At 36.3% G+C, this 25424-nt stretch overlaps 1 protein-coding gene across 2 annotated transcripts in view; it reads left to right on the top strand.

Annotated features, from left to right (window-relative positions):
• The window catches only part of LOC126368568 (pyrokinin-1 receptor-like), a 43259-nt gene extending 24119 nt beyond the window's left edge, over nucleotides 1-19140 (top strand). For both annotated transcript variants that reach the window (XM_050012612.1, XM_050012613.1), the window contains 4 exons: nucleotides 9463-10380; nucleotides 12118-12338; nucleotides 15772-15883; nucleotides 16603-19140. In XM_050012612.1, the coding sequence (XP_049868569.1) occupies nucleotides 9591-10380; nucleotides 12118-12338; nucleotides 15772-15883; nucleotides 16603-17045 (1566 nt within the window). In that variant the 5' untranslated portion in view covers nucleotides 9463-9590 and the 3' untranslated portion in view covers nucleotides 17046-19140. The remainder of the gene's footprint in view (nucleotides 1-9462; nucleotides 10381-12117; nucleotides 12339-15771; nucleotides 15884-16602) is intronic.
• The last annotated feature ends 6284 nt before the right edge of the window (nucleotides 19141-25424 follow it).

Raw genomic sequence — 25424 nt, 5'->3', positions numbered from 1 at the left:
CAAAAGTCCGAGACTTCATAGAAAACGACATAAGTACTTGCACATAATAATAAAAAATATTTATCGGATAAAAAGTACATTATTCAATACATTTATCATTAGAAATAACGTACAAGGTAGGTTAATGGTGTGTAAACTAGGCTGAGCCTGTGTTTCAGACGATAGAACTACTACAGTTACTGAACACCAACATGGGGCAATAGTAATTTAACAAATTAACAACAATAACATTCTATCAAGAGCGTGTTGTGGAGATACTAACCACATAAGGCACATTATATCGATAGCATAGAACAAGAAATAATATATACTACGTATACGTAGAACGGCAACTCTCCGCTCTCCACCAGCGACTGAGGTAGGTTTACCTCACTCCCCCTCGGTCTTTCCTTAGTCTTCGATCGGATGACGTCAGACGTCACACACACAGATGCGCGTGTAGGGTTACGTCAATGTGTAGTGTTTGGTGTGTGTCGATAGCTTCAATATAGATGTTGATATTGTGAGCAGGCAACGGAACTGGCCACTTGACACTTTTCGGATAAGTATTTTAAAAATAACAGACGCTTACTTTATACCTCTCAACATATTTAATTTTTTCAAAAAGCTTTATACGTATACAATAGAAAAAAAAACATATTTTTGGAATTATTTTTTTCCCGCGTAAACGGCTGGTCATGCGACATTTTCCCCAGTGACGTCACATTTAACCAAACAAAGAAACTGTCAAACAGTATAATTGAAACCTGATAGATAATTTTTGTTTATTTTGTGAAGTGTGTGTTCACACGAAGCTCAATCATGGCCGCCCGTGTTTCGAGTCTTGTAATACACAGATAAAAAATCGTATTCTTATTTTGAAAAAAATAAAATAAGCACATATAAAAATGATCTTCAAAAAAAAACTATTGGATAATAATCGTAAAATGATAAACTACCATATATTATGCGACATATTTCATAATATTTTTTTATTATTTTTTTTACAACTGTCAAGTAGCCAACTGTCTTGTCTGACTGATGGTCTTGACGGCTAGCACGCTTTTACAGTTGTGTTTACAGTTTCCATTATATATTTTTGTCTACCAGTCGCATTAGTTCTGTTATTTTAAGCTATTTACAAGGTCGCACTGTAATAAATAGGTATCAGTACTCACAATATTTCACACAATATTAACGCGTAACAAAAAAGGTTAAAGGTTAATAAAGAGTAAAAGGTAAAAAAAAATGAACATAATTTTAAGCCCTTATACCCGAAATGATTAAATTTCCAGACATTTTTGTCGTTCATCCTATATCCGGACTCTGTATCAAAGTGGTTGCATACCTATTATTTATTTATTTTGAATTGGAAAACTAACATTTGTACCTGCAAATAGTTTGTACTTTAGCCAATGAAGTGACCCTTTAAGCTAATATATTGTTACCGAAGTGGGTTTCGGGATTGGAAGGAAACTCACTGAGTTTAAGGAGAGACGAAGTTATACACTATACGCGGTACAGCTTCCGCACAGGGCTTCGCGGTATAACTCCGTCGCCGTCACTTTACTTTATTTTGCGACACTCGAACACATCACGACACACGACACTAGCACTGCACTAACACTGCGTTTAACACTGCACTTAACACTACACTTTACACTAATTAAAACACTTCTCACTTCTTCTTCTTGGTCTTTAGAAACTGAACTGAACTGGCTCTTCTTGCTCTTCCCGCTCTTTATATACCCTATGGTCTCAGTCACCAGAATAGTCGCTTCTTTTCTCGAATAATCTCGGGTGGAACCTTCTAGTAAAGAAAAACAAGGACGATGCTGTGCGTCAGAAAAGGACGCCGCTAAAAGAAAGAATTTACGATGACATTCCAGAAGTTTTTGGTTGCAGACTTTGTTTATGCGATGTGACATTGTCAATCCGTCTCAATATGCATCACTGAGAAGTAGTCAGAATAAATGTACTTAAAAGTACTTAGACTACTACTTAGACTACTTACAAAAAGAAGTACTTAATAGAGTGCGTACTTTAGTATTCTATAGTCTCTGCTTACCTCGGTGGGAAATAGGCGTGAGTTTATGTATGTATGTAAAAAGTACTTGATATCCTTTAGGGTTAAGCGGCGCGAAATTGTGTAAGTATTAATGTTTTGTCTTTGTTCCTGCCAATACACGGAACGAGGAAGTTAACATAGAAACATAGCCTCGTGCCTCTGTCCCGAAGGGGTAAGCAGGGGTGTATAGTATTCATACTCACTCCTCGTCAGCTACGTTTAAAAAGTCCCATGTAATAGGACTTTTCATTTTCATCTCGAGCTCCTCCGTGCTTCGGAAGGCACGTTAAGTCGTTGGTCCCGGCTGCATTAGCAGTCGTTAATAACCATCAATCCGTACAAGGCCCGCGTGATCGTTTAAGGCCCGATCTCCCTATCCATGGAAACCACGTGATATCAATTATCTATGGCCCAAACATGAATTCAAAGTCATAAATTCGAATTCAGTGATTTAGAGGCCGAGTCAGGATTCGAACCCGTGACATTATTGTAAAGCCGAAAAGGGCTATCACGGATCCATGTATACCAGTAGGGCTAACATGCGCAGCGTAATAAAATTTTGTCGCGGTCATTTTATCTATTCTGACGATATAATTATGTCGTTTTGTCGATGGGTACTAATATGTGAATTCATAATTCATTTATTCGCCTTAAAAATGGTAGGTACAGTTTGCAGATGGTCAGCATTTAGCATTAGGTCAACATTGAACCCAAAACATCCAACTCAAAACCCAAATAAGTCATGTCGTTCTGTCAAAATACAAACAAAATCACGTGGCACACATGTTAGGGAAAAAACAACCTTATCGATTTCGACAAAATGTATTTAATCGATCGATAATTTTGTCACATTGCCCATGCTAGTTGCATAGCAGTAAATTAGTGGTTTGACATTAATAAGAAGTAACAAGACATTATTCATTGTGGTTCTCATGGCGGTATGGAACTCGTTTCAATGTCGCAATGCACTAATGTAATCACCAGTGTAATAATTACTGCATTTATCCGATTTTATTGCGCCGGACTTGTAAACAAGGTAAAACGTCTACATATACCTTATGTTATACACAGGTTTCTCGTTAAAGAGGATAGTGATTGATCCTTATTGACAGCCCTACTAACTTTGTGTTATAAAAGGGTTAATACATACATAATTATATAAACTCACGCCTATTAAGCAGAGACTATAGAATTCCATTTGCTTCGATCCTGACACAATTCCTCCACGTTCATCAATCGTTTCATATACGCACGCCGGTTCAATGTAGATCGTACTGAAGTTTTTCTAAGGACATCTCCAATTTGGCCAATGTACGTCGTTCTAGGTCTTCCTCTGCCAGCCCTACCACCAACAATCGCTTTATATACTGCTTTCGTAATCCTATTATCCTTCATCCGCTCTATGTGTCCAAACCAACTTAACATTCCCTTCTCAATCTTAGTCACTATAGCGTCTTTTACACCAGATTTTTCTCTTATCACACAAAGAAGAAATAGACGAATAGAAGGGTTAATATACTTCAATAAGTGGATAAATGCGCTGGACTGTACGATCTCTTGATACGATCATACTTACTACCAAAATCATAAATAATCCATAATATATAATAATGTATTTATTATTTACAGATTTTATTTAATTTGATGCACGAGTAGTGAGTAGTTACACGATGAGATGGTAATACGGGAACTGATGAATAGAGAACGTACATAATATTCCCTAGCCGTTGGTGTTTTTGACGTGACTTAATGGAGATTTGCCGCAGATGGCATTAACTACTTGGCCGGACAAATGGGGAGTGCTGAAATATAATTATACGTAAACCGAAAGGGAATCTTATAAAATGTAATAAATTCATCCTTTAACATGACGATAAAACCGCCTACTTCTCTTATCGGGTATGACTGTTGAGCGTTCTTAAATTTTGACAGTTCCCCATACTATTTGAGTAAACAAACATAATGTTTTGGTTATGTTTTTAACACTACAACCCTTTGAGTGTTATATTTATTCCCTAAAGATTGGAAAGAAGAAAGCTTAGACAAACTTATTTTCAATCAAAACTGCCTATTTCCAACTGATGGCTTTTCTTTTCCGTAACTCATCCATCAGAGAGGATACACTCCAATTTATCACGCTTCAGTTAGATAGTATGGAGAACTGTCAAAATTTAGGAACAGTCAAGAGTGCTGCCACCTACATTGGAGCTTCTTGTTTTTATCCTCATTCATCCTTAAATATTTCAATAAATTTTCTTTTTGCTTGGTGTATACACCAAGACCAAGCAATATTGATATTTGACTTTTGTGTGCATTGCGCACTTACTTTTATATGCGCAACGGTCAAATTGAAATATTGCTTTTTTAGATGAATTTGCTGTGATGAAGCCTTTTTAAAACCCCCCAGAATCATCTTACTTTTTCGGACAATCAAGTGATTCAAGCCTGCAATGACCTTAACAAACAAAGGGCAGTCTCAGAAAGTAATTTCGACTATGTCCCCGACTCGAACCCTAACCTCCAGATTGTGAGCCTAACTACTAGACCACAGAGGCTGTGAATTATAATATTATATACATACATACCTACATTATTATGTACACGGGGAGGAGACCAGTGTGACTGTTATGCGAAACATTATAACATAAAGAAAAAGAAGGGAACGTTATAAAGAAGAGGAAGCGCTGCTTGACTTTTTACTTTAAATGAGTTGTTTAACCCTTTTTTATAAATAAATATAAATAAATAAATGAGTCTAATAACGGTGCTTTTCTTACGGCTTGAGCTCTAACTACACCACAGAAGCCATTATTTGTGTATTATGTACCTATATCCATATTATATGGGATGGTTTTTCCCTTCGCGAGTTGGAAGGTCAGACAGGCAGTTGCTTCTGTAAAAAAACGGACCTGTTAAATCTTCAGGTTAGGTAAGCGGACCCTGTGAGCGACGGGATAATGCTAGGGAGATGATAATGTGCCTATATCCAATATCCATATTTTTTTTTACTTCAATATCAAAAGTGTTTTGTCGTCTGATCATTTGTTGCGCTTGCTTGCCCATTAGGGACTACGGGCGTGAATGTATAAGAAGACCATGTTCGGATGCCCACACGTATTTTGAGCAAGGTTTGGTGCGGCTGGTGAGGTCATTACAAACATTTTACGATCTCCTCTACATTTAATGGTGGGCGTGGTATATCAAGATATGGGACATATGGGGCATAATTTTACTACTAGCAAGTACTAACTGTTCGTCTGTGTGGTAGGCACTTTATCTCCCTCTTGATAGTGAATTTCGAAAAACGCATGAATTTGCAAACTGGTTGGTCACATTACCTCGTAAAGCTCAAACGTGATACTGGCAGAATTGTGACCACACAGAAGCCATTTATCAAGAATTGAATTGAATACCTCGTAAAGCCGAGGTTTCCAGACAAAATAGTAAAACAATGGAGTTTGGATTTTAAACGGACTGTCGGCGTTACGACTTTAATACAAGCCACATTTTAATGTAGGTATCATTTGGCTATTATGAAGAATAATAGCATGTACATCTGTTTTTTTTTTTAATTATCATTCGACGTAAGAAATCATAAAATAGTCATAGTGTATTCAGTAATTCTATCGATTTAAACACAGGCTCTAGTTCTGACACCATTAACCTACCTACCTTATTTGTAATGCAATCGATCATGTACTTTTTACACAATAGATAATAACATTTATTTATTAAAAAAATTAAATAAAAAAATATTTAGAAATTTATTTATTTAATTTTATTATCTGTCGTGTAAAAAGTACAATATAATTTACATGATTAATTGAAATTCTGCGTTCACAGAGTTCCTTACTCATTTTTGAGTAGTAAGTACCTACCTATAATGTCCCCATCACGTGTCCCAAGACATGTGAATGAAAGCAAGAACATCACAAAACAGTCCAAGGTTGCTAAAGGCTATAAAATTGACATAAAACCTGCAATAAATAATACGTAACACGTTTTATTTCTCGTCACTCAATATTTTGTACCAGGGATGTTAGGGAGCTCCGTAACCATAACCGAAACTATCGGATATCCGATATAAAAAATCATCCGTAACCGTAATCGAACCCGAAATAAAAGTTTCGGATAATATCGGATAGGGACAGAGCCGGGGACAAGCGGACAAGTTGTTTTGATCGGCCGGCCGCTGCCAGTGCCGACACACATGCCGCGAGCATTGTTTGCTTTTTTTCTTCTTTTGTCTTCATAACATATATATAACTTGTTGTTATAAATGAAACCACTTTAGCACCTATTTGTATTTTACTTTTGAAATTCTTTAAAAAAATAATATCCGTAACCGAAATTATCCGAAACTAACGGATAACCCGAAATAATTTATTATCCGTATCCGTAACCGTATCCGGTATAATAATCATTCTTAAATCCGTATCCAATCCATATCCGAAATTTCATATCCATAACATCCCTGTTTTGTACACACTGTTGTTGCAATGAATAAAGGAAAATTACTTTTCAATTTCAGAACTTTTCTCTTTATTCTCGCTGACAGCATTTCTCATTATTTTTTCATAAATGAAATTACAATATAAGTTGAAATTGTAGTAAGTATATTAACCCAACGTACGTAGCACGGAGTTGCTTCCGCCCATCAAACTTGTAAACTTGTAAACTTTTTGTATCTTAAACTAAATAATTGGCCGTCTGTAGCTGAAAATAAGCGTCATAGTCTAGCTATATACAGTTAGGCTGTAATAATTATTAACTATAATAATTATTAAGTAACTATTTAAAGTACCCAAAGTAAATAAGTAAGTAAACCAGCCAGCCAGTAAGTAAGTGGCCTGTAGCCACCAGTGGGAAGTTATAGTCTGTTTATATTACGTATGCTATGTTACTTCCAAGTAATGTTAATTTATATTTTGCCGAATATATGTTGTTCAGTTTAGCGGATTTTTCGCCAGCATCTGCTACTTGAGTTCTTGAGCGCAGTGTCGTGTTTCTAACGCAATCGATTAGTTTAACACCTAACGTACTGCGCACCATAGCTGGCTGGCAAACCTTGAATTGGGAATGGGCGGGACATGTCAAAATAACATCTGATTGGTCCACGGCGACGGTGGAGGAACGAGCTGGACGCCTTCCGGCACACCTGGCAGAACGATGCCCAAGACAGGGAGGGTTGGAAAGAGAAGGGGGAGGGCTTTGCCCAGCAGTGGGACATTAATTAGGATACAGAAAAATAAATAATGTTGCTTTCTATTTCATCTTTCTTTTCTAATTTTAGTAGCATATGATATCGCGACTGCATCAACACTTTACGACTTTACTTCGAACATATTTCGTGCTGTTGCTTCGTAACAGACTGCACCTTTGTCGATATGACTTTGCGATTCTTGAAAAGGCCATTTTTTCTTTCTAATCTGTGCTTTGAAAAGTAAAAACAAAACACACACGCACATAGCACACGTAGTCGTTGCTTGCCCCGGTGGGAAATAGACATGTGTTTATGTATGTGTGTAAGCGTGGGATACTTACAATATTACGATCAATATAAAGTCGACTCGGACAAGTGTGTAGATATGTACTTTATCCTGCATATTTATAAGGGAACCAAATGACGACATTTGGAAAAAAAAAATATTATAGGCAGTTATGAAAAAATGGAAATTCACAATCAAACGTGATTTATCGTGGTTTCAAATATCACTTGAAATAAACCTACAAAAAGTCATAGCAAAAAAAAATCGTTCACGTGAATATATCCGATCATCAACAATGCCGTTTTTTTGGATAAGGTGTTCAAAGTAAACTAGTACGGTTGAGTAGATATGATTATAAGTTCAGTCAACGAACTGACTGAAAATGATGAGTGAACTTCTAACCTATTTTGACATCAGTACCAAACGACAAAATGAAAGATATTGAAATAGGTACTACAAATAATATATTACTACACAAAGTAGTACTGATTCTCGCAGCCAAAACTTACTTATTATATTTAAGATCGACTGCTCTAAAATTAATGCAATCCTTCTTTTGTTAAGCTAGTTAAAGAACTGTCAAACTGAAACGAAATTAGGTTAATTCCCAGAACCGTTAACAATTAAGTTAATTAAGCTAAATCGGCATTATTGTCAACAATTCATAAATCTATTTTGTGTAAAACAAACACTGAGTTAATCTAATACACGCGCAGAATATTATCTGGGGGGGGCGTGTTTATTTAATCACATTCAATCAATTTACATGCACAGTACAAACAGGTACCTAACGGGAATCACGGGAAAACCGTTTGCAACGGTTTAAATGTGAAAAGCGAAAGGCTTTAAAGGAGGTAAGGATTGAATAAGCTCTTCAGGGTGCAATTCGCTTTATATTTCATGTTGACCTCATAATATTCTTTTGAATTTAAAAAACTATATAGGTATATAAGAAGAGCTTATTCAATCCTTACCTCCTTTAAAGCCTTTCGCTTTTCACATTTAAACCGTTGCAAACGGTTTTCCCGGTTACCTGGATAAGTTATCCTAAGATAACCTTATCTTAGGATAACTTATCCAGGTTTTCATATTTATGTCTTTAATTGATAACTAAAAAAATACCTAGCCAAGCCCGCTTACATCTTTGGCGGCGGAAGTGTTCTCCCACCCCTTTTAACGCACCATCGGAGGGTCTCCCGCCTGGAAGCAATCTAGCGTGGCCCACATGGAAGTCTTTAAATAGGCTCCGGACACAGGTTGGCCGCTGCAAGGATAATCTCTGCAGGTGGGGATACCTGGTTGATGGTTGCGATGATTGCGAGTGTGGAGTATCACCACAAACTATGGCTCACGTTTTGTGCTGTCCTAAGTGCCCTAACACCTGCACTATTAAAGACCTTTACGAAGCCACTGGCAATGCCGTAAGCGTGGCCAATTATTGGTCAGCAAAAATTTAGTATCGATCGCCATCGACTCGCAAAGAAGAAGACTACAAAAATTACCATGACAGTTTATAATTTCTCTAGTGTTTACCGGTTAAGAGATTGTTTACCAAAACCTACTAAGTAGAAGTGCCTATATCAATAAAGTGGATATGATAGCTATAGGATTTACATGCCACAACAATTTAGCACCTCTCCAAATGGAATTACCCGAATACATAAGCTATTTTACCATGCGAACGATATTTTAATGTAATCTGTAGATGAGCGTTAGTAAACCGTGAGACAATCCAATTACTAACTCTATGAATCCCCTAATACGATGTATATTACAAATAACTTGTTTGTCCTATTTCAATTGTCCCTCTCCCCTGGGTATACATTATATCCAAGCTTATTATTTCTTACGATCCACGTAAATTGTTTCTATCATTATTTTTGAAAGTTCTATAAATCACTAACATAAATTTTGTATTGATTTCAGATACCGCTTGCTCGCAGATTTGAAGATGGATTTAATAATACGTGAATTGTACGAGTACGGATAAGTAGGTCGTCAGCTGATGACCTGAAAGAATAACTATTTTAATAATAAATAAATAAAGACTTACAATGTTTACTTTAGGCAATGAAACGAATATAACGGACAATTTCTCAATGTCAGCAGTTGATCCCACAGACATTTTTGGACCTCAACGAGACTCTCTCTATATCGTACTGCCAATAACAATCATTTACACCCTCATTTTTATCACTGGGTTGTTCGGCAATATATTTACATGTATAGTTATAATCCGCAACAAAAGTATGCACACCGCAACAAATTACTACTTGTTTAGTTTAGCCATATCTGATTTGCTGTTGTTAGTGAGTGGGATGCCTCAAGAGATGTACTCTATCTGGTCAAAGTGGCCGTATGTGTTTGGGCATACGTTTTGTCTGATCCGGGGGTTAGCAGCGGAGACGTCGACGAACGCGAGCGTGCTGACGATCACGCTGTTCACCGTAGAGCGGTATCTGGCCATCTGCCACCCGTTCGTGTCGCACAAGATGTCCAAGCTGTCGCGGGCTATGAAGCACGTAATGCTGCTGTGGGTGGTGTCGTTCGGGCTGGCGCTGCCGCAAGCGCTGCAATTCGGCATCAAAGACCACCAGGGAGTCACCATGTGCCTACAGACGCGTGTCATCATCGCACACTCCTTCGAAATATCCACATTCTTCTTCTTCTTCGCACCGATGATACTAATCACAGTGCTGTACTCCCTGATTGGATTGAGACTGAAAAAAACTAGTATAAGCAAACAAACTAAAGAGAAAGAAGATTTTGAGAGGAATATGAGGTTTAATCATAGAATACGTAGAAAACATAGCCAGTCGACGAGACGGGTCGTGAAAATGTTAGGTAAGTTTTATATTGCTAATACTCATTTAAATATATTAGTCGATAAGAAATAGTAGGTATTAGGTTTAAATGCTAAAAGAATTATGATGATGTAGGCTGAGTATGCAGAAATGTGGTCCACGTGCCACCATTTAAAACATTAACAAAAAAAAATAGTCAAGAAAATCATAAATAGCTGTTACTTTATTATTAGTCACGTTTACTTTTCGTTTCTATGTCTTCAAACTTAGCTCTTGTTACGCAAACGTAATCAATGCTGTATAATGAGAAGAAAAAGAAGGTTTATTCTTATAAGCATCGCAATACAGATAAACAAATACAAGTTTAGTAAAGTAGAAATGTTACGATACATAACATAACATAAACTGCCTATATACGTCCCACTGCTGGGCACAGGCCTCCCCTTAATCTACCGGAGGGGGTATGGAGCATACTCCACCACGCTGCTCCACTGCGGGTTGGTGGAGGTGTTTTTACGGCTAATAGCCGGGACCAACGGCTTAACGTGCCCTCCGAAGCACGGAATCATCTTACTTTTTCGGACAATCAGGTGATTCAAGCGTGAAAGTCCTTACCAAACAAAGGACAGTCTCACAAAGTGATTTCGACAATGTCCCCATCGGGAATCGAACCCGGACCTCCAGATCGTGAGCCTAACGCTCTAACCACTAGACCACGGAGGCTGTTACGATACAATATAATATAAATGTACTAAAGATTACATAATGTACTTAATCAAAGCGTTGCCTGCTAACGAGCCCGTGGAAACAAAGATCCCATATAAATGGAAAATCAATAATGATGACAAAATCTTCATAATTATTCAGTGCCGTAAAAATCTCATCTATCTTCACTTTGTTCCTTTATCATTCATTGTCTTTGTCTGTTTATTCTTTGTTACCGGTTTGGAAGATAATAGCCCGCAGATTCGGCTCTTTTTAATTTTGTTGGAAATATAATTTCTTTTTAATTTTGAGAAAAATATACTTCGAATTACAACTGACATGATGAATTGCAATTAAATTTTGCATATAATGTGATGAAACAAGTTGGGTCTAGTATTGATTTATTGAATAAGTAAAAATAGGGTGAGTGGAAAGTTTCGACTTTTTTATTTTTAACGCAAAAACTTTGTCACCTTCCGCTGATTCCCACGCACATTACACCCTTTCCACTTTAAGCATAGATATAATTAGCTTATCCTCATATTTTCTATATACTTATACATAGCTACGATGTTACTAAAATCATACCGAAACTACAGAAATATTACTATCAGATCATTATGCTTGTTACGGCGAATCACGCGCACGAGAAAGTGAAGCTGACACGATACCTTACGTGTCGACCATCCTAACTAAAGAGTGTAAAATAATATAATTATGGAGAAAACAAATAGAAAAATACGAGACAGAATTGTAAGACAGATGCAAATGGTGGTTAATCAAATCAAGGGTTGGGTCAAAGTGTACAAGAAGTGGCTAAAAGTAGATTAGGATAGTATGCACTTAGAAATCTTCTTTAATCTACTTTACTTACAGGATACCGGGATGACCTTATGTTGATTGAGGAGTTTCTTACGTCTATTCTCCTTATCCAACGTTCTTGCGATGGTAGATTATTATTATCGGATAAAATTATAACAGAATGTAGACTAGTAGTGCACTGCAGTAATGATACGATAAATTCAACATTAACTACTTTTGTGTGTTGTTTTAAAGTTCGTTTTTCTTTCAGTGGCTGTGGTGGTAGCGTTCTTCATTTGCTGGGCGCCGTTCCATGCTCAGCGGTTGGTAGCAATCTACGGAACAGCTGAGAACCACCTGGCCCGCTCCCCCGTCCTTCTCTTCGTCTACTCAACCCTTACATACATCTCAGGGATCTTCTACTACATGTCTACTTGCATCAACCCCATATTTTACCACATCATGTCCAACAAATTCCGGGAAGCGTTTAAGGTTTGTATTTTGATATTTACCTAATATTTTCTATTGGGACTGCCCTGTTCAGAGTAAACATTCCTTATACGTACTTATTACATTTGCTTTTCTGGTTTTTAGTTACTAACAGGATTAAACCTAAATGGTAAAGCGATACTTACTTAATAAAATATTTGGCGACGTAATTTCTTGCGTTGTATATTGTTGGATTAGAGTATTCCATAACCTTAATTTGTTCATAAAGAATTCAGTTTGTAGCCATTTGACGCATTTGACGGAAGCGGATTAAACAACATTTTTACGATTTATAAACTGTACTGGGTGTTAGTGACATCGTAACGAATACTGAGAGGGATGATTCAGACCATGATTCTGAGTTAATATCTAGTGGAATTTTCCGTCGCAAAATTCATGAAATTTTGAGTTTTGTTTTTAATTATTTTCAATTCCATATTGTGCTTTTAGCTGCATAGAACCCAAATTTCAATAAAAAAAACAATAATGACAAATTATCGAAAATTTTCGATGTAATGGAGACAACAGCTGCTCGAACGGGTCAACGGCCACACGCACCGCGCCGCGCGCCCCGCTCCGCACGCCCCGCTCCGCGCGCCCCGCGCCGCACGCCGGCGGCGCGGCGGCGGCGCGGCCTACAAAGTAGGCACTACGAACCGATCCTATTTCTTTCTCTGTCTATCGTAAATTATAAATTTATTTTATTCTTATTCTTAAATGGACGGATAATCAACAGGCATAAAATTTATGGAATACACGTCAATTTTAAGCAGAAATCTAAAACAACCGACAGAATTAAGTTACCAGCGAGATACCTTTTTGATTCGACCGGGTTATTCATTCATTTACTCATAGGAATCAGGGCCATTATCTACCTAAAACAGTTGAAACAGTAAATAATTGTATTCTTTGTTGTCATTAGAATAACTAACAACCAACTAACACAACCACCACAGATTAGGTAATTAGTTACCTACTATGTCAACCATCCACCAACTTAGTATGTAAGTACCTACGCAAAACCTCGCTACACAAAAATCGAGCGAGATCGCGTCTAGAATTGGGCGGACACTCCGCCAGAGTGTTGCCTATCGATATTCTATCGATACCTAGTTAAAAAAAAACCAATAGTAGGTACCTATCGATAGATCTTTTAGATCAATACCCATTATTGTTACAAAGACCTATCGGTACTATCGCTAGTATCGATCTAAATGTACTATCACTACTTTCGATAGTTTAGACAATTTTCAAGTTCAACAATTGATAATCTACCTATCGATAGTTCGGCAACTCCGCCGCGTAGGCAATGTCGGCATGTTCAAAGAAAAAAATTGTCCGAGAGGAGTGATCTTATTTTTCTTGTTACATGTTGGTACCGTACCGAGGTACTAAGTACTAAGTTATTCGTGGTTTTAAATCTCATTGTTAAATCATCAGTAAAGAACTAATTAAACCTATCCTGTTCTGTGTACAATATTCATGTAACGGCTACGTGCTTACATAAGTACCTAGTAGACGGGAGCAACGACTTAACGTACCTTCCGAAGCACGGATCATTTTACTTTCGGACAATCAGGTGATCAGCCTGTAACGTCCCAACCAAAGGCCTTATAAACAGATTTTTGTGATATGTCCCCACCGGAATACGAACCCGGACCCTCCGCATCCCATCGCTCAACCACTGGACCACATAGGCCAAGAAGGTTCTAAGACATAATTAAAGGATCCTGGGACGCAAGACCTCCGAGTTAGGGCTTGTTTGATCTGTCTTGATGGATACTCGGACGTGAATAGCCTCACGGATCAAGGGCAACGCGCGCCAATAAAGTAGGCATTACGAACAGATACTAGGTATTTCTTTGAGTTGATAGGTATCAAGTGAAGTTTCCTGTCGCCAAATTCATAAAAAAAATAGATTTTTTTCAGTCCCATATTGTGTTTTAAGCTGCATAGAACGCACATTTAAAATAAACAAATAAAAATTACTAATTATTAAATTTTATCAATGTCATCAATAATAATAATAACGTATCTACAACTTCAGCTATGCGCAGGTGAATAGCCGGCGCACGGGTCAAGGGCAACGCTCGCCAATAAAGTAGGCATACGAACAGATACTATTTCTTTCTCTGTCACTTGCACCATAAACATACTTCTCTCTCTCTCTCTAGTCGTCGGCTCGACTCGGCCGCGGCCAGTGCGTCGTCGGCGCCCTTAGTCGGCGCCTTTGATGCTTTGCGCTAACGCCGCCGCCGCGCGCTTCCGCTCAGTCGAAACTAAGCTTGACCCGAATCGCGTGATGTTTTTCGAGGATATTTTTTTCGTGTTTGTGAGTGTTTGTTTCATTCTGTAAATGAGTAGTGTCGACTATGATGATAGATCATAGACCATTTACTGCGCAAAAGTATGGAAGATTGTTGATGTTTATTAAAGCAGCAAGGTGTTGTGTTTGTGAGTGCGTGTGATACCTACCTACCGCGGAGGAAACGCGATGTTGCATACCTACGTGACGTGACATGTTCTAGGGTACCTACCTAGGTACTTCATCCGAAGGAATAACAATTAAGGTAAGGCAAGAGTAGGGTTTTTATTGTTAATAAGTTAGGAACGTTTTAATAACTGGTAGGTAGGTACCGTGCGTGAAAAATCGTGGCAGTAGGTGTTCTACTTTAACAAACAACATTTTTAAACGTTGAACCACTAAGCATCTAAATACAAGAGAATGAAAACTCCTACCTAGATATCAACATCGTATCATGCACGCGTAACGTAGCCGCGCGTAAGTTTAGCGTCTGTGTGGCGCGTTGTTCGACTTACATTGCGGCACAGTAAAAATTGAAAATCTTAATTAAACATTTGCGACAAGAAAAACACCCACCATCGTTTTTAGTACAATAAAATAGGCGTTCCATTTTTTTTTTCGTTACGATGTCACTAACACCCTGTATATTTGGCTTTTTTTTTAATTTCGTAATCATAACCACCTATGTTACATACCTACCAGTTATATTATACTTTAAAAGCTTCGTCTAAAAATACTGCTAACTGAAAACAATCTTTTATTAACTTCTTGTAAGAGATTTTCTTTAGAAATATTTCAGAAAGCAACTTTACTTTGATAAAAGAAAAATTATTTACTTACAAAGAGTTTTAGTAAAGAAATGACCTTGTGTTCTGACGATTTGCAGCTCAGTACCTCTTCCTCAAATTTATGTAAGACCGTAACACTAGTGGCGCCAGAATTCAACATTTTAGAACAAAAGGCAAACCAATTAGAAACTGGGGAGCTAATAGTTAGTATGCTGTGTTGTTCCTTAGAGCATTCGATTTCAATAGCATTTTGATTGACAAACGTCACTGGAGTAGTGTCTAGTGTGTAATGGACCGTTTTCAATGACGTCACTTATCATAATACGTATCTTGATTGGTTCAGAACACGATGATGCACTGGTGCTGCCGCGAGGAGCGCCGCACCCTCCAGCGCTGCTCGTACACCGCCATCGCCTTTGCCCGACATCCCAACTCCAACGGAACTATCAACTCAGGTATCGAATATAAACCATATTATTATATCAAATGTATCTGATCCCAGTACTAGGCAAAGACCACTTGACTCTGTTCTACGGCTAATCCCTGTAATGCCTCGTTGAGGTCGTAACACCATCTTTTCAAACCGAATTGGGTCCATTTCTTCCTTCCATAATATGTTCCGTTGGATAAAGGCATTCCATCTACGCTTCTATCCTTTCCTATCACGACAAATTACCTTAGAGCATCTTTATTTTCTCCTTTAAATACACTGAAAAAGGTTTGTGGTTCTATGCTGGAGTGAGTGCTAGATTGGACTGTAGCTATATCGATTTCCCTTAGCTTTCTTTTTCATCTAATAACTTTGACTTCGATCACTAATGAAAACAGTAGGAACGGGTCAATTTTCATCTCAAACCAACAAGGTATTAAAACTTTTCGAAAAGGTATAACTAACAAGTATTAGGTAATATTATGAGGTCATTATAGCTCAAGATATAAGTAGGTACCTACCTATCGTTTTATTTCTTATTGAAAAGTAACAAAAACATTATTAGTATTCATTTCAAACAGGTAAAATATTATGTTCATCATATTTTAAACAAATAGCAGTCGCGTCAGATTATGCTAATCAAAATTTCGATAATGAAGTGTGTGCCTAAACTTTGAAATGTTTAAAGTACTTACTCGTAGACAAAACTATTGGAAAGAATACATAATGTATCCTCTCTTTCAGGTAACTCTACACGAAATGAGACGCCAATACACACCAAGGCAACAAGGCTTGACAGCAAGGAGCAGATCATCAACATAGACGGACAACAGTTCCGAGTGTGTGACTACTGCAACCGAGCGATGCCGACAGCGGGGCAGATGTGCCGTACGCACGGCTGCCACCACAAGTACACAGTGGACTTCAAGAACAAGAGGGACCACGTTGATAGCAATCCTCGCTCAGATAGGAGCAAACCGAATTTCATCGAGATGTCGCTAGTGCCGGAGAAGCGCAAATTCTGCGGGCCGTCGTGCTGCGCGGCGCAGGAGTCGCCGAGCGAGACGCCCACGCCCCCCACCCCGGACGCCGCCACCGGCAGCTCCGAGGAGAACAGAACACAGTACTACCCGGTACAATCAGACAAGTACACGAAAGAGATCAAGCTGCGAATGAAGCAGCGGTAAACAGACTGTCCATAGAACATATTAAGTGTTGTTGTTTAAGCCTAGGTTACGTAAAATGTGGGTGTAAGGGTACTGGAATGTTTGTTGGGGCACAACATCGATTTGCCCGTGAAATATCCCGAAATATACAAATCAGCAATCAAAATGTTATTCATGTTTATTGGCACATGCGCCTCAAGAAAACTTTCCGTTTGGTATCATGATGCGCTCAATTCGAATGCGTAGATTGCCGTGTGAAAGTCCACGGAATAGTTATCTATTTTGAAGTCAATTCGATACATAATTCGAAGTTTTCTTTTCAAACTAAAAATATATATAAGTACTCGTCAATATATTAATTATTATAATCACCTCAAAGTATGGCTCCTACTCGAATAAATCATCATATCAAATCCTACTCGAATAAATAATCATCAAGACTCCTTGTATACATTAAATACGTCATAGACACGATAAAACACTATTTTTTCAATCCATCATTTTCTGTTGATCAATAACCTTGGGTAGGTACCTAATTTGTTTCATCTAATAATGAATAATATTGTTTTTTTCATAACAACTTTTTATCAAAAAGTTTTTAGTCAATTACTTAAGTAACCAATAAAAACGATATAGTACGATGACCACAAACAGATGCAATAGGTATCAACGCAAAAAGATAGAAGGGTTATTTTCTTTAATGTATCTTTCAGAACCATTAGCTCTCTAAAATTCGATGATTATATACTTACGTAGGTACTTCTAATTTTTATCTTACCTTTTTGATTCAGATTTGTGGTCATATTCGACAATGTTTTGTCCGGCCAAGTAGTTAATGCCATCTGCGGCAAATCTACAATAAGTCACGTCAAAAAAAAAAAAAAAAATTCGACAATGAGAAAAATAGTGTTGAACGCCGTTCAGCAAAACCGTTTCCATATTGATAAAATTTTCCAATAACATGGACAAGTGATTTAAACGATCAAACCAAATTATCACGTCAAAACAATGAAACTTAATCAAAATCAAATGTTCAGTCAACCAAACAATATACTTACTTACTTTAAATTTAAACAGGGATAGTGTGTGCCTGAATCGGGTTAAAATGAATGTATAATACTGTTTTGTTTGATCGCACTATTATAATTAAGTAGATATCCTTTGTAAAGAGACCTATAGAACGAACAATATGGTGATTTTCCATTACATTAGGCGAGACAACAAAATAAATATGTACTTTATACAAATAAAATATGATACTTACTTACACATGAATGAACAATAAGGCTGCCCAAATTGTATTGTTATGTTATTTCTGATTGTTGAAATTTAGTTCTGTGCAAGAAAGTATATTTGATTTGATTTGATGAATTTAAATATATTTATTCCTCTAGAGAATCAATTAACAAAATAAAATCTATGAATTTCCATTAACTTAAACATTCGAACTTACTATAATCCGTTGACTTCGAAAGGGATTGTTCTACATACATTTTCTAGGTTTTTTTTCTTCTAAATAAATCACACTAACGTGATCACGTTTTCACTGGAACCGCTTACGTAACCTTAAAATTCAACAGAAATCAGAACCTAATAATAATGAATGTCAAGCACTAAGTAATATGAGTTGTTTCAGCATTATTCATATTTGAATCGGACTAAAAGTAAAGGTCTTTGCTATGAGGATAAATAAGTAAAAAAAAACTTAAGTACCTACTGCTTATTACCTCAAAACGTAAGACAATCGTCTCGCCTGTTGTAATAGAGAAAATTACTATAAAATCGATAATATTATATGTATATACATTTGATACCAATAGACACTTAGATTCTATTTGATGTTTTCTATATTTGCACAAATATAAACAGAATTCCCTCTCTCTACGTCTACTTGTATGTAGGTATTCTTGTACTGATCGACATTATAGTTTTGTTAGATACTATATAAAGAGCATTTAGTATGTATAAAATAAAGTAAATGTGTATTTTAATAACTGTAATTCTTATACATTAAATATTGTAAATATGTGAATCGACAACATATTTATGAATAGTTTTTGACAAAACTACCTACTTGTTAAGAAAATAAAATGTTTAATGTCTGCCGTTGTCGTTATTCAGATGTTTTATTTATTTTTATGTTTTCCTAAACTAAACTAAACCCCGAATGATGCCTGTTACTATTATTATTATTTGTATGTCGATTCCATATCTCGGGCCTACGGAGTCCCGGACTTTTGAAAGGCGTGTGTGGGGCCGAAGCCAACACGTAGAGGCCCCTTAAGACAGTTATTATTATTATATTATTGACTGATAGAGCCATTAGAAAGTGGCCTTTTAACAGACTTTTAAAAAAGAAAATTTTATTTTATGTGTTTAATTGTAGATTTGCCGCAAATGGCAACTACTGCGCCGGACAAATGGCGAGCGCTGAGGGCTCTCCATTTGTCCTAAGGGTGTCTGAGAGAACAATATTTGAAAGAATTAATCGGCTCCAGCGGGTCGATAGCGGTAAGCGCTGAATGAGGAAAATCGTCGACCACGCCGGCGGGGTTGGTATCGGGGACCTAAAGTGCAATACAGTCACGAGCCGTATACAGAGTAATCCGAATGTCAGAATTATGTACCTATAGGGTATAATCTAGCAATCACGTACCTATGTACAAAGTATATCAATTAACAGGTCAAACTGAAAAAAACATATATGGTTTAAAGCAAAATTCGGGGGTGGTAGTACCCACTGACCTCAATACAAAAATAACGTTGGTTATTGGCGCACCCCCTAATTGCGGCCGTCTCTATCTATACAGGACGTTAGTGACATCGAAACGACTACTGAGGTAGATGATTCCGCTCATGATACTTTTGCGATGGAAAATTTTACATAATATTAACTCAGAATAATGTACTAAATCATCCCACTCAGTATTTGTTACGATGTCACTTACACCCCGTACAAGTAGGTACGTCCATGTAGCCATACAAGTAAACATGGGTGTTAGTGACACCGTAACGAATACTGAGGGGGATGATTCAAACCATGATTCTGAGTTGATATCAAGTGGAATTTCATGTCGGAAAATTCATGAAAATTTTAGTGTTTTATTTAATTATTTTCGGTTTCATACTTTTGCATTTCATAAATTTTACATGGTCTGAATCTTCCCTCAAAGTTTTCTTTACGATGTCACTAACAGCCTGTATACTTTTCAGGTTTAAACTGCTAGACTGATTTACATGGAAACTTAAGGACGGACATGGGATTCTTTCCAAGGACGTACTAAGGGTAATTTTCAGGGATGGAGTGATAACCGAAGTCCAGGTGGATGAAGTCATGGTCGGAAAGTTGATAGGTTATACTAACAATGAATGAAAAAACGAATCATAATAATCCCAGTAATTCAACTGATATTAAATTTTAAATAGACTCCGAACACAGGTTGGCCGAAGTAAAGATAACCTGTCCAAGTGGAGTTTTCTCGACGGATCGGACCTGAGCTGCGTGTGTGGTGTTCCGCCACAGACTATGGCTCACCTGACATCTTGCCCCGCGTGCCCTGATACCTGTACGCGAGAAGAGCTGACGAAAGCCACCGAAAATGCTGCCCGGGTGGCAAAATACTGGGCTGAAAAAATCTGAATTCCATCGAAACGACAAGAAGAACTAATATTGAACAAAAGACAAAAATACGTGTAACAGATAGTCTTTTAGTCCATTTAAAATGTTGATAGGTATACCTAAAGTTTCAACGCGATAAAAGATAAATCGCGCCCCTTTTCATTATATTCAGAAAAAATATTTTCAAATGCTTATACAATTCCGTTCGATTCCAAATTAGTCAGATTTAATTAAATGTGTTCTCCCTATCTAAGACAAACGAGAACATCGGTGTTCGTTCTATTCCCGGGAGAGAACATGTTCTGTAGACGTAAGTATAATATTTATTTTATTTATTTATTTGATTCTCCAACAATGAGTACAATAAACATTACAAAAAGAATATACAAAATATATGCTTAAATACAATTGCCTCATTACTTCTTCTTCTTCTATCGTGTGGATTGTGAGGTGGATTACCAACCCCATCAACCCTGGTGTCAGGGTTACTATTGAGCCGCCAAAGGCCCCTGACATGGGTCATACTAAACGACTACTAACTTACATCAGTAAGTAGTAAACGGGACCAACGGCTTAACGTGCCTTCCGAAGCACGGATCATCTTTCTTTCAGACAATCAGGTGATCAGCCTGTAATGTCCTATAACAAAACTAGTGATTTTCGTGATATGTCCCCACCGGGATTTGAACGCTCAAACCACTGGACCACGGAGGCTGTTACTTAAAGGAGATCACTGCATGCACATAATGTAACATTTCATATAATTATAATTACTTTTAATAATTGAGTGGATGACCGGGTCAGAGATAAATTAAATTTAATACTAAACTTGAAAAAGAAGCCAATGATGCATATAAACAATTGTTTTTATATTTCTCAAAGAGTGTCTGATTTGACTAGGTCATCGAGCGCATTACCATTTTAACAATTCATAACAAATGCCAATAATATTCTGTGTAATATCAAATATATATATATATATATATATGTATATATTATTATTATACCTACAACTGATATTCACTATATCCTCACCTCCATCAGAACACCAAAATAACGACCTTAATAACAACTAAGCACCTATTATAAGTTCAAAGATTTCCTATCAATTAACGCATAGCAATTTATATTATACATAGATTGTATAAATAGCTATATTTAAACAGAAAGAAAGTCGATAATATTCTTTCATATTACAAAACCCACCTAAGGCGGCGTTATGTGAGTTTTGAAAAGAGATCGATCTGTATCTCGTGATTTTTTTAACATACATTATAAATTTACACGATAAACCTATTTCCATTACCTCTGTATTCAAGTAAACACTATTATCGATCAGTCTACACAAACAATAATTTGATTTTAATATAAAATTCAATAAACCTTGAATCTTTTCAAAGGGTTGCATGATAAACGATTTAAAATTATCATACATCATTCTAGTAAATAAAATTCCGTAATGAAGGTGAACTAGAGAATATCAAAGGTAACTTTATATAAATCTTACATTATATAAAGTTACCTTTAGTAAATTCACCTTTTCTATTCTACATATAATATGAATCCAACATTCGATTTTATGAAAATATTAATTTATATTGAAAATTATGCTAGGTTTGCATGTTTTTTATATTCCGGTCTTTATGAATATGGGGAGTGAAAGTTCTTTTGGTGGGATCGATTGGGGTAAAAGAACTGAATATATAAAAAAAGATTACTTAAAAGTTTAATCGTGTGGGTCATTAGTAATGTGTGAAACAATGGAAGCGAAGTCATCGTGGACACTGTCAACCGTGAACCGCGCGCGGCCGCCCGCCTTGCACGCTCCCACACTAAGGTAACATTTATTTCCCTATATTATATACCTAAGTAATTCGTTTAGCTGCTTATCTTCCCGAACAATGTAACAAGCGACATAGACCACTATTTATTGGAGAGGGCTTAATCACGTTACCTACGGTGCAAGAACTCTATCTATATTACGTGTTCATAACACAAGTGGCTGCAAGATATCTTCTGATCACTTGTAGATGTGCCCATTGAGAACTAGTTTCTGTGTGTACAATACAATACAAATAGTAGTACTTTTTTACATCAAAACAAGGAATCAGTTACAGTAAAACTTATCTATCTGCACTTGGCAATGTGCGTCCTTATTACTAAAAGCGACTTCTTGTATTTACAATTCAATGCAAGGCAATCCTTCCCGCACAGAATTACAAGAATATATAACGCACATATTACGTGTATATTTATCTACAAAATAACAATTTTCCATTATCTTTCTATGATCTTTGCATTTATAGAATAGATATAATTATATTTATAGCTCTTAATATCACGGTTCCGAATAAAAATAAACATTATGGTGTCATTTGAGAATATTTAGAGTTATTAATGGCCAACCTGTCAATCTTAACACATATCCTCTATTTATACTCTAAATATCTATCATAGAAGTTAATTATAGTCAGTTTATTTATAGTCTGAATCATATCTGTCTAAAGAAGTTTATTGATGGAAAATTAGTCAAATAGCAAACGATTATGACAAATGATAGTAACAGTGACAAAAATGTATGGCATTGACATAATCCCATATATTTATCACTCTCAATTTTCATAATCATTTCCAAGTTGGTTAAGGCCCTAGGTCGATGATTTTGTTTCGTAAAATAACATAACGTACTGATTCGAAATAGGAGACGTACGTTGAAATAACTTGCTAAACAATTTATACTGCTTGCTACCAAATAAGTCATTATCTATAAACACTTACGAAGTTGTGTACTTTAAGAAAGGTGCAATCAAATTAATGATCTTATTCTCGAAGAAAAGAACTACAAAAAGTTCTTTGTTTTGGATTAATTGCTCAAATCCCGTCTCTCTAAAGATCTAAATCAAATACTTGGACTAAATAGATGAGATTAGTTTTGTTTTACTACACTGAGCTGGGGGATTAAAAAGGCCACATTAAAGCAATTCATCTAAAGAAGCAATATTGGAATTTTATATTTCCGGGTATAAAAGTGTGCAATGCAAACAAATGTCAAATAGCAATATTGCCTTTTTAGATGAATTGATTTAATGGGATTTTTTTAACCCCCCTGTTCGTTTAATACTACTCAATCAACTATGTGGGTAGATCAAATCTAACAAAACAGTAAATATAAATATAATATTAATTAATAACGACCACGCAGACACAATTTATGGATTTAATTATGTTCATAAACTCACAATAAGTATAGGTTATTGTAAGTTTATAAACATACCTAACTTTAATAAAACATTATTGAATTATGCCCTATTTAGATACCTGTATATTGTATTGTATGCACCTTGCATATTGATTATAATAATTGATACCAATTAAAATCAACGTGATATCAAATATCACAATAGATATCATTCCAAAGTTGGAAAATTCTGAATTTAAAATATTTGTAGCTACTGGAAAGGGCGATTTGTACTATTTCGATTATTCGTTGATATGTTCATATACTTACATAATGTGAATTTATTTAACGGTCGTTATTTTCCACAATAAATTCTATTCCAGGTCATATTCTATAAAAGAGAATTACTGGCAAGTGATATGCTTCAGTTAATTAAATATAAGAATTTACAGTCCTCAAAATTAACATACAATGGGCTCAAACAACCTTAGACCTCGACACTTGAACCGAAGCAGAATTGGGCTTGTATTTCATGAAATGAATAACACTCACAATGGCAGTAGCTAATAGGTAAGTAAATAGTATTGGTTGCACCTGCCAATTTATTAACAAAGGATCAAGATTAATTGTCAAACATATGAAAATACCTTAACTTAATAATACAGATATTATCATTATTTATTTCTAAATAAATTCCTTATTAGCCCTTTTTCTATTAATAGTTCCGATTTCCTTTAATTGGTTACACTGGAAGCTGTTGAAATAACCATTGGTACAGTATTTAATTAGATATTAGAGATAATAATTATAAATATAGTATTAATTGAACCCAGAAGTCTGTTGCCACACAGAAAGTAAGTAGTTAAGTACTTAGCAAACTCAGGCATGTTTCATATAAGATCACTCGTACGAAATTGATTTTTTATAACAATTGTTAGCGATTGCGTAAAGTTATTCGTATTAAAAAAAAAACAAATGGTGCGACGGTGGCGCCGCGCCATCCCGCGGATTTTTGCCGCGAAGAAAGATTAAGAAATTGACATTTAGAGGAGGAAGGCGCGATGGAGAATAAATAATTACAACAAAGGAGTTCAACGGAGATTATTGTGTTAACAAGAGTACTAGAGTGAATTAGATAAAGTATTTTATAACTGGTAAGAGGCTTTTTCTTTCACAATTATATTTTTTCTTTTTCATCCATCGAAACTTCGACAAGCCCTCGTGGTAGTTTTTATTAAAAATAGATTTGCATTTGTTTTATGGAGTGCACGAATCGCATTTGTCTGACGTAATGGAGATATACTCATTGGCTCCTTTTTTCACCCCGCCCAGACAGACGCGGATGACCAGGGTGGTACCGAATTTGTTTGTCAAAACTTTAGTTTGACAGCTAATAGTGCCATCCTTTGCTTATGACGTTATTGTTCTATGTCTATGACAAGTGCAAAAAAGAGATAGAGCTAGTTTTGGAACTATCATAGTATTATAAAATTAAGTTTTATTTCATTAAGTAGTACCTACAATCTTTTACCCTATACATTTTCCGCGTGGTTGTAAATTCTTGTTAAATGGCCAAATCAGAAACTCCGGATAATGAGGCGTT

Source organism: Pectinophora gossypiella, chromosome 7 (genome assembly GCF_024362695.1).
Source record: "Pectinophora gossypiella chromosome 7, ilPecGoss1.1, whole genome shotgun sequence".
Taxonomy (NCBI): domain Eukaryota; kingdom Metazoa; phylum Arthropoda; class Insecta; order Lepidoptera; family Gelechiidae; genus Pectinophora; species Pectinophora gossypiella.
Note: the sequence above shows the minus strand (reverse complement) of the source record. Positions and strands in the feature narration are given on the sequence as shown.